Raw genomic sequence first — 11,340 nt, forward strand, 5'->3', positions numbered from 1 at the left:
CTCTGCTTTCTTGCCTCGTAACACATTTCCTTCTAGATTTCATACATTCCATGTATTTCCTTCACTGTTGCATATATATCATAGCATTCTCTTTGCTAATAAAGAAAAATAAAATTTTGTTTATTTAAGTCTGCAGTAAGAAAATAATCTGTCATATCACATAAATGTTTCATGCCCAGATATTTACTCATTTGTTTTCCTCTAAGACCCAATAAAATAGGCAAAGAGCCACATTCTATTTTAAATTAAAATGCATGGCTTTAAGGGCTATTTGACATGCAGTAATTATCTGCATAGTCTTCTAGCCAAGCATAGAAATTGCTAATGTCTCTGCCCTTGAAGGAAATGAACTGTGCAAAAAATTTCAAGCAAACACAATCCAACTGTTCACACAAAAGGGAGGTTGCATAAGAAATTCATTGTATCTCTACCCAAATTTCCCCTTGACTTGTCACAGATCAGCATGTACTTCACCTCTTTGGCTCCAATTAAACTTATAAACAGATGAGCTTTTCAGCAGACAAGGGCCGACGTGCCCTTTCCACAGATGGTCAGTCACGTGTTGTAGTAATGGCTGGACACGCCACAAGGGTACTGTATAAAAATGGTGGGACTCAGAGCTCTGCAGCTCCAATTGTTCTGTTGAGATTTGCCTCTCTTTCAAGATGGATTTCCTTCATAGAAATGGAGTACTCATTATTCAGCATTTGCAGAAGGACTACCGAGCTTACTACAATTTTCTAAATTTTATGTCCAATGTTGGAGATCCCCGGAATATCTTTTCTATTTATTTTCCACTTTGGTTTCAACTTAATCAGACAGTTGGAACTAAGATGATATGGGTAGCAGTCATTGGGGATTGGTTCAATCTTATTTTTAAATGGTAAGGCTTCTGTTTTGTTTCATTTTTTCTAAAGTGTACTCGTAAATTTGTAGCTTTGGTTTAATGGTCACATTTTAGATGTGTGTAGTTTTATTTGAAAAACTTTCAAACATACCACAGATTCATAAATAGAACTTACAAAAGCCATAGAAATGTACACTTACTTACAAATGTACATTTATGTGCTAATGTAAACTGATTTATAAGTAAATTCCAAAGCCCTGTAACACATATGCTGTGATTATCCAAGAAGTTAGTTAAATGAGCAGCACCCATACTGAACAGACTGGTGATTTCAGGGAGCACTTGGATATTCCCAATCTAAGTACCCAAAGCACCTGCAGGACCTCCCCTGAAAGGAAAAAAATGTCTCTGTTTACATTGAAATGACTGTGTCAACCTCTATAATGGGAGATAAACCAGAATCCAAGTTCTTTCAAAGATTCTTAATCATGAGCTTTCCTCATCAACCCTCTGCTTGAATCATTTTTGTAGGAGAAAATAGGACGTTTCCAATTAAGTACTTGTTGTGTATTTAAATATATTCATATCTATATTTCTTCAAATACAGGATATTATTTGGTCATCGGCCTTACTGGTGGATCCAAGAAACTCAGATTTACCTAAATCGCTCAGGTCCATGCCTTGAACAGTTTCCCACTACATGTGAAACAGGTCCAGGTAAGCAATTATAGCAACCTCAAGTAACTAAAGCTATTCCAACAGAGTCATTATGCATGATGATCATCTAATAAGTGTATGATATCATATAGGAAATTAAAGAAAAGTCATAAGGGAGGATGCTAAAAGTTCATAAGCATAAAAATTGCTAATGAGAAAGGAAGTTTTATGAATTTCATTGTATTATTTGTAAAAGAGTAAGTTTGGAGAATACTCCTTAAATAATTTTGTATTTGGAATTTATTTTTTGGATGAATGGAATAATACGAAAACAAACAAAAAAGCTGGAACACATTACCAAAGAACTATATTCAAATTCTAGAAATATTGATTTATCTACTGCTGAGTAACTTTCAAAGTTACTATAAGTATTCCAAAAATCTCATGAATGAGGAAAGAATAGACAAGTTTTCTGTAAGAAAGGTAAGGACTTCCCGGTATTACTATTGCCAGTTAAGATATCTCTGATCTTAGAATGATTTCTTTAAAATGTCTTTCTTTCTTGTATATATAGTATGTAAGTAGACTTTCTGGGCCACTTCCATTTTTATTTTAAGTAAGACTCTGTATGTGTGTAAAATCTTTACCAGAGAAGTTGAGTTTAGGACTATAAAAAGGCTTTTGAAATATATAAAAGGAAATTACATGTTACTGGTTTAACTTATAAGACTGTGTTATATTATACCTCACTATAGTTTGGCATATATCAGAAAATTAATATTGACATCCATTGAAACCAACCCTGAATATAGTGAATGTGTAAGTTCTGTTATATTACTATAATTAACTCTTTATATATCTGGCTCCCTCAGTAGACTGTGTTCAATCATGATGGGGATAATATGTATTTTATCTTTGTGAAATCAGTGTGGGATAGATGGATGGATGGATGGATGGATGGATGGATGGATGGATGGTTGGATGGATGGATAACCTTTGAGACAATTGAAATGCTACTTGGTTTTATCCCAGCACTTCCCAGCATGTGGGATATTTTCTGGGGTGGGGGGTGGGAAGGAGAAAGAAAGATATATTGCATCCTATGTTCACTCCTTAGAGATCTACAACTCTAAGAATATAAAGGCTCTGAAAATTCCTGCATAAGAAACAGACTTGCAATAAATAGATCTACTAGAAATAGATTGGTCTTTGTTTAATTCAGTGTTTTTTGAAAAAGAGACTGGGGTTTAACCCAAATGAATCTCCACTTGGTTAAGACTCAGGGAGAATATCAAAGTAAAGTGATTTTTTAAAAATATCATGATTCCTGGGAAAGACATTCTAGGAGTAGAAAGTCTTCACGCTTCTTCTGCCAATACTGATGCTCCCTTTACAGCTTCTCTTCCTTTTCATAACAAAGACTTCCATGGAGCTGCTGGCCACAGGATAGACATAGAGGTAGAGGGAGCTGCTAGTACACAGCAGTCAATTGCTAAATCAGACATAGCAATGATATCCTTTAGATGTTTGACTTTCCAACCCAAGGAACATAAACTGATTTAAGATCCAATACAAGTACTTTATTTTTATCATCAACTAAAAACAATTAGATATGAACAATGAGTAGAGATATGGCAGATTTTGGTGCAACACCCTGAGTTTTTAATTAGCCTTGAACATTTTAATTTCTGGAATTTGATGTACCTGAAAAATCTGGAAAAAAATGTTTGAAGTAGTGTTTTGAGGCTCAATTTTCTTTATTTCTACTTATATTTAGGTATTACATAGAGCCTGGACCCTGTGGATTCTTCCTGAGTTATTTGTAATTTTCATGGCTAATATTCTACCGTCCATTTCTGATACTGATACTCTGTTAACTCCCTTTCAAATGGACCAACAACTTTGCTTTTGCAGGAAGTCCATCTGGTCATGCCATGGGCTCATCGTGTGTCTGGTACGTCATGGTAACAGCTGCACTGAGCCACACTGTCAGTCGGATGGATGAGGCATCTACGACTCTGCACAGGTGAGCTTTGCTCCAGTTTCTGTAGCATGGGAATGTAACAGTTTTGAATATGGAATGTCTTCTTAAAAGTTCATTTTAGTATACTTTTAGTGGTTGAAATGTGCTTATTCTATTCTATCATAACCAAAATAGCAAATGAATAGAAAATTAATATTGTGCTTTAAGATAATGTCCTAATTAGTTCACAGCTTTGTCACATTATATGGTTGGAAATATTTAATTGATTAATGATTTGCTAAATATGCTTTGGGTTTCTCTAATATAATAATCACTCTGGTAGCTCATAAGTAAGTCATCTAAAATTATGTAAGAAATAATTTTGCATGTACATTCTCTTGCTTTAAGATTAACTAGAAACTTTGAGAATCATCATTCCCCTTGAATGCATCAGTTAATTTAGTATAATTATATTTCTTTCTTTGACAAGCCAATGTTTTTTGACATCAATAACAAATTCTAGCTTTAAAGACTTTGCAACCTTTGTGATTAAAAACATCCTAGAGGCAAATTTAAATTTGAATGTTAATAGATTTCATGTTAGTAGATTTGTAATGTTTAAAAAGGCCTAGAACTTTAATGTAAGATTACTCAAAATTTTTGTAGGAATTAAGCTGTTCTCTTCTTTCCTGAAGTAATTTATCATTAAAACAATTTGAGCACCACTTTAATCATAAGTTATTAGGCTATCAGAGATAAAATTTGTCTGTTAATTGGTTTTTAAAATATGATAACATATACCATTATATAAAAGTTCTTTTAAAATAAAAAATTTCCAAGAGCCATCCACTTTTTTAGAGTAGTATTGGAAATATAAGAAAGAAATAGCTAAAGTAATTTGAGCATATTTAAAGTTTATTCTAATGAGACTGTGACCTGCATGCCTTAATGTATCCATTAGCCAAAACAACAGTAGAGAGTTGTTTAATTTAAAGAAATTAGCATTTCCTAACTATAGACTATTTCTCAAAGTAGGAATCTAAAAAAGGCTCACCTTCTTATAGCTTATTTCTTCCTCCAATTTCCAAACCTGGAAAATATTTGCTTGTTGTTTTTTTTAACTCCCATAACTCTTTTTCAATTTTTATAACTGCAACACTCCTTCATACATCATGCCTATTCCTTACCTTAATATTACCAAATTCTTATTTATTCTTCTTTCATATTGATAACCCCTGCTTACTTCCTCTTTGGAAGTCTCATTTCTCTCTATTCCTAGTCTTTCAATAACCAAAACTTTGGTTTGATTATCAGTAACAAATCATTGAGAATGCCCAAAAATCTTAGAATTCAATATTGCTAATTCTTTTTTATTAAAATAATGAACATTGCTTGGATTTTGATATTTTTATAAGTTTTTGTACCTTGTTTCTTTTTTATTTTATTTATATTTATTGATTTTTTAGAGAGAAGAGAGAGAGAGAGAGAGAGAGAGAGACAGAGAGAAACATCAATTTGTTGTTTCAGTTATTTATGCATTCATTGGTTGATTCTTGTATGTGCCCTGACTAGGGATTGAACCGCAACCTTGGAGTATTGGGATGACACTCTAACCAATTGAACTACCCAGCCAGGGCCTACCTTGTTGTTTCTAACACAAAGTATATAGCCTATATGTCAATTCCATTATTTCTTATTTTCTGTATCTCAAAAACCAAGGAATCAGGACTTCTTTGAGAGTCTGACATGAAACCCAATGAAAACTTGCCCTTGATAAAATGTTGATGTGTTTTTCATCAGAGTGGCAACTGTTTCTCCAGTGAGTTTTCTTCAAGCAAAGAAAGGTTGAGAGAGAGTAAAGAGGAAGCACATATGATAAGGAGTAAACATATATGTAATTCATATAATAATTCTGATATTAGCAATTCTTCAAAATTGAATTATCCCACTCCATTAAAATAATTATTAGGATATCAAATTGGCTTCCTTTTATAACATTTATTGAAATCTCAGGATATCGCACTTATAAATGCATTGATAAATGCAAAAATCTCCGTTAAAGCATTTCAAATCCTAGGAAACACATGGAAACAACATTTTGGGAAAAACAAGACTCTAGAATCATGATGTATGTCAGATGATTCTTCTGAGAAAGGTCATCTGGTGTCACAGAGCCCCTAATTTTATGAGCGATCAAATTTCTTTGCTTCTTACATTTGTATCTATTCTTCCATCGTAGACTGACCTGGTCATTTCTTTGGAGTCTTTTTTGGTTGATTCAAATCAGTGTCTGCATCTCCAGAGTATTCATAGCAACGCATTTTCCACATCAAGTTATTCTCGGAGTAATTGGTGGTAAATATGATCCCTTCCCTCTGGTTGTGTCATTTGAAAGCTTTAGTGTCATTTGTTTTATGTTCTCAGATTCTTCCTGGAGATCAGTTCCCCATTCTAGGTAATTCTGTTAAGCGACTGTTGCTTAATGCTACCCTGGGAGCTTAAGTGATTCAACACACCTCTCAAATCCTCCTTGTGCACAATGGCAGAGTCTCACTTAACAGTATAAACGCTAACCTCTTAGTGAAATGAGCTTCTCTGAAATGTGACTAGAGTTAAGTCCAACTTCCAGACCACCACTTCAGACAGCCTGCTTGTGTCTTGGTTTGGGGGACTTAATAATGGCCTTCCAACCTGCACACCATGCCACTCTCTCTGAAACACCTGAAATGATGATTACATAACTATGAACTTCACTTAGCTGCTGCTTTGTATTCTTGAAGCGGCATTCACCATGATTGAGTTTCTGCCATTTAGCCCCCACATGCTTTTCAAAGGCTAAGTTAATTGGCTATGGCAATTGAAATATTAATTGCAAGCACCTAGATCAGTGTTCTGCCTATAAAGTGGGTTGTCACTCAGTGCCGTGGATTCCTGAGAGATCCCTCTGTCCTAGTATGGATGGCGAAAAGACCATCGGGCAAGTGTGTGTTACTGCTTTAAGAAAGGCTTTGGAAAATGGATAGAACCTAGGTGTCTAAAGCCCTTTACATTGAAAACTACAGCTAAATTCTTTTTTTTGTTAATATATTTTTATTGATTTCAGAGAGGAAGGGGAGAGGGAGTGAGAGATAGAAACATCAATAATGAGAGGGAATCATTGATCAGCTGCCTCCTGCATGCCCCACACCAGGGATGGAGCCCGCAACCTGGGCATGTGCCCTGACCAAACTGTGACCTCCTGGTTCATAGGTTGATGCTCAACCACTGAGCCACACCAGCTGGGCAGCAGCTAAATTCTTCAATGCAGGGAGGAATGATTCCCCAGGAGCTCAAGGGCACATAGTCGCCTTCAGTGTCTCTTTCTAATCCCCAGGCATGCTTGTGGCAGAGGCCTTTGAACACACTCCAGGCATCCAAACGGCGAGCCTGAGCACATACCTGAAGACCAACCTTTTCCTCTTCCTGTTTGCACTTGGCTTTTACCTGCTTCTCAGACTGCTTGACATTGACCTGCTGTGGTCTGTGCCCATCGCCAAGAAGTGGTGTGCCAACCCCGACTGGATCCACATTGACACCACGCCTTTTGCTGGACTCGTGAGAAACCTTGGGGTCCTCTTTGGCTTGGGCTTTGCAATCAACTCAGAGATGTTCCTCAGGAGCTGCCGAGGGGAAAATGGCTACAAGCTGAGCTTCCGGCTGCTCTGTGTCGTGGCCTCGTTGACCACACTACAGCTCTACCATTTCATCAAGATCCCCACTCACACAGAGCATTTATTTTATGTGCTGTCTTTCTGTAAAAGCGCGTCCATCCCACTGACTGTGGTGGCTCTGATTCCCTACTGTATTCATGTGCTAATGAAACCAAGTGAAAAGAAGATTGACTAGAGTTGTGCAGAGTTAGTGCTCTGTGGTCCCAGGAGGCAGGCACTATTCATTTATCACAGTCTCAGCATCCCAACAGGAGCCCCAGTATCAGATAGCTTTATCATCTTCAAATGCTTCTGGCTCTTGTAGGCATTTTAGTGGCAGTCAACTCTAACCCCCCAGTTTTCAGATAAGGTATTGAAGGCTCATTTAGGTAAAATAACTCACTGTTGTCACACCGCTGTAAGAACAGAAATTAGAATCCAAGTCTTCGGGCAAATATTTCCATTACACTATATTTTGTTTGTTCATTTTCAAGAGGTAATAATTTGTAAGATCCCATGTTGATCCTATGATAATTACTATGTAAATCAGCTATTTTTCAAAAAATAACATTAAAATGCCACATCTAGTTTGACTTAAACCATGCATGCAGAGTTTTGAGGGGGCAGCGATGGTTCTAGATATGGATACGTATGTAAGTGAAAGGAAACAGGCCAGGTTATTGTGGACTTGAACGCCTGAAAAACTCCTGGTCTGTTTTACAGAAGTGATTTCTAATATGTCAATAAATGCTATTGAAGATTCTCTGCTTATAACATTATTTACCCCTAAAAGGTTTATCTCTTTACTATGACATCCTTATACTTTCTTTTTAAGGGTCAGGTTTTCAAAACTAGGGAAATGCCACATCTAGTTTGACTTAAACCATGTGCCTTCCTCAAGGTCATGCTCCAACCAGGAAAACTATAAAATGCTTATAGTATCTGTCAGCTGTGTTAACCGCTATATATACTGAACTATGATTAAAATCTGCAGGTTTACTTTATAAAATGTTATTGATGGAATATTAGGTTATACTAAGAATTTCTCAGTAAGGTTTTTCCTTATTGGACCTAGTAATTCCGGACTTTAAGTTGATACCTCTGTTATTTCAATCAAGTACATTTTGAGTCAGATTTTGCAGCATATCTTAGTGAACTATGATCTACCATTGTGTTTCATCTAACTCTTTTCAAGGATATCAATACATGATTTATTTTAGATGATGACATATTAAGTAACCCATAAATGTTTATGAAAACGTGACAGTAAAATCAGTGCTATTTGACAAGATATTACTTGAGAATAACAAAACCTCTACAACTCAAAGTAATTATTGGTCCATTTCTAGGTGTATTTATAGAGTATATGTTGTTGCTTTTACAAAACACACTTAATAGCTTTCTTTTTAAAAGGTAACTGAACTTGATTTCAGTAATTGGATGATTTCTAAGCAAAAAGCTGAGATATAATCAAATATTTTTAATTTAGTTTTTATTTTGTCAATTATAGTTTACAGTCAATATTATTTTGTACTAGAGGCCTGGTGCATGAAATTCATGCACGGGGGGAGGGCTCCCCTCAGCCTGGCTGCACTCTCTCTCAATCCAGGACTGCTGGCTCCTAACTGCTCACCTGCCTGCCTTCCTGGTTGCCCCTAACCACTTGCCTGCCTACCTGATAACCCCTAACCACTTGTCTGCCTGCCTGACCACCCCTAACCACTCTGCCTGCCTGCCTGATCACCCCTAACCGCTTGCTAGGGGGTGGGGCCAGCCTAGCGAGGGGCCATGGTAGTTCTGATCTCTGGTCATTCCAGTCATTACGCTATGGTGGCTGGCCTTTTATTATATAGGATGATTAGTTTTGGGTGTACAGCATAGTGGTCAGACTTTACAAAGTATTCACTCAATATTTCCAGTACCCACCTGCATCATACATAGTTATTGCGATATTATTAACTATATTTTCTATGAAGTACTGAAGAAACATTATCTTAAGAATTAAATTTTTCTCATGCTGAGAAGACATTTGGGGTAAAAGAAGGAAGAATAATTTTTAACATGTGAGCTTTGTTCATTGGTTCAAGCCTCCCAGTTGGAGTGACCATACAAAGTCACTTCAATCCTTTCACACTTTACGATGCATTTGTCTCCTCACATTCTTCTGCATTTTTCAGAGATCTCATTCCTGTGTAAGAGCTCTTTCTGACAGTTTCCATTGAGATTAGTAATGTTAATATTGAAGAATCTTCCAATCCAATATGGTTTCAGCCTGCTCTTACCAAGGCCTGAGGAAGCTAGGCATGAATAGTCAAAGGATTCTGCTACAATATGTGACTCTATTATAAATCCCTTCTCGGTTGTCTTCAGCCACCCACAGTGAGCGCTATGAGCTGGATGATCTATGATCCTCAGAAGGGGAATATGCCGAGGTTTTGGCTCATTTTCTAGAATTAATCCCCAACTACTATACCTTATTTGCCATAAAGCTCTGGCGTCCTCATGTGGTGAGGTTTCCCTCTTTACTCTAGTTGACATCTCCTGGAGGGATCGATATGGTGACAAATGGCTTTTGCAGTTGAAACTACATAGGCAGGATGAGGAGCAGCTTTTCACAGCCTTGGAGAAAATATCTGCTTTTAATAGGAATGGAAAAGACTCTTCTGCTCCCAATTTATTTGCCAAAAGTAAGTGGATTTGGGTTCATTTGACTTGCTGTTACTATATCCATGTATTCAAAATGTCTGCACACCTACATATTCAGGAGAAAAATGAGCTTTCAGGATAGGAAAAAAATCTAGACAAGTGACTTGAGAAACTGTCCAATCAAACATGTATTTGAAAAGAAATGCAAAGGAGTTTATTATTGCTGAAACTAGCTATCAAGAAGAGTGTTGGATCCCTTTCCTTTGACAACATAGGGATAGGACATCTGTCTCAGAAGGTTAAATTGGTACCTTCTTTGGAACTATTTCAGTATAACAGAAGGGTAATGAAAAATTTATTATAAGATGCCCTCAAAGTTATATCTCTAAATGTTTTTATTTATTCAAAATCTGTAAATAAATCCAAGATCAAATTAATACATATAAAAACCTTGATTTAAGAGGAATTAAAAAAACCTTGGTCTTATTTTTTAAATTTATCTTTATTGTTGAAAGTACTACAGATGTCCCCCATTTTCCTCCCATTGACCCCCTCCACCCCACTCCTGCCTTAAAGGTGATTGATTTCTTGAGTATATTAAAACTCTATATTCCAGCACTTTTTAACTGGACTTTTATATTGATAGACGTATTCTGTGCTGTCCAAAATGGTAGTCTATAACTACATGTAGCTATTGAGCTCTTGAAATGCAGCAAATACAATTGAGGAAATACATTTTAAAATTTTACTTACTTTAACTTTAAACTTAAATTTAAATAGTCATGTGTGTTTAGTAGCTATTAAAATGGATAGCACAAATCAAGTCCCACACTGCTTTTCCCTGAAAAAAAAAATAAGTCTTTTAAAAAATACTGTCACCTATACCACATTCCTGTGAGACAACAGGAATCAGTATTAACTGCTTTATTTTATATGAAAAAATTGATTTGTTGGCAGAACATGGACAACGGATGCTTACCCCAGCCCAGGAATCTCTTAATTAGCCCACAGATGCTATTTTCCAGTTGAAAATATAATAGTGGTGATTGGTAAATCCCATTGTGATCTTTACACATTCATAGGAAACATTTAAGTTGTGGGGTAACCGACACTAAACAATTTCTGGGGCTGGAAGGATTAAAGCGACTACAAAAAGTTAACAGTAGGCTCTGCTGTGTTCTTATGGAGGCCCTCTACAGATCTGGGGTTCTCTCTCTGCAGTTCCCTTCTCTCTTCCTCTGTCCTGTGAGCTCTATCCGCCTAGGTCTCCTGGGGCTCTTAGCTCTGTTGCCTCAAAGCAGGGAGTCTGGCTACCCTTCTCTGCTCCATGTCCTGGAGACCCTCACAGGGCCACAGAACTGGGTGAAGTTTTACCAACATCTATGACCACGTTCTGGGTGGCTGGATGACTCTCCGCCAAGTTATCCTGCTTGTCTGCGTCTACCAGCCCTGCATGCCGGACACCAGAACTTCTGTGACTATTCAGAAACTGTTTGTAAAAAGAATTACCAGTATCCATTTGCACCTGAGGATTTTAC

At 36.7% G+C, this 11,340-nt stretch overlaps 1 protein-coding gene across 1 annotated transcript; it reads left to right on the forward strand.

Annotated features, from left to right (window-relative positions):
* Nucleotides 1-665: 665 nt before the first annotated feature.
* Nucleotides 666-6,865, forward strand: G6PC2 (glucose-6-phosphatase catalytic subunit 2). The gene is made up of 4 exons (XM_054723524.1): nucleotides 666-883; nucleotides 1,455-1,564; nucleotides 3,419-3,530; nucleotides 6,841-6,865. The coding sequence occupies exons 1-4, from the start codon at nucleotides 666-668 to the stop codon at nucleotides 6,863-6,865; spliced, it is 465 nt and encodes a 154-aa protein (XP_054579499.1).
* The last annotated feature ends 4,475 nt before the right edge of the window (nucleotides 6,866-11,340 follow it).

Source organism: Eptesicus fuscus, chromosome 11 (assembly GCF_027574615.1).
Source record: "Eptesicus fuscus isolate TK198812 chromosome 11, DD_ASM_mEF_20220401, whole genome shotgun sequence".
NCBI lineage: Eukaryota > Metazoa > Chordata > Mammalia > Chiroptera > Vespertilionidae > Eptesicus > Eptesicus fuscus.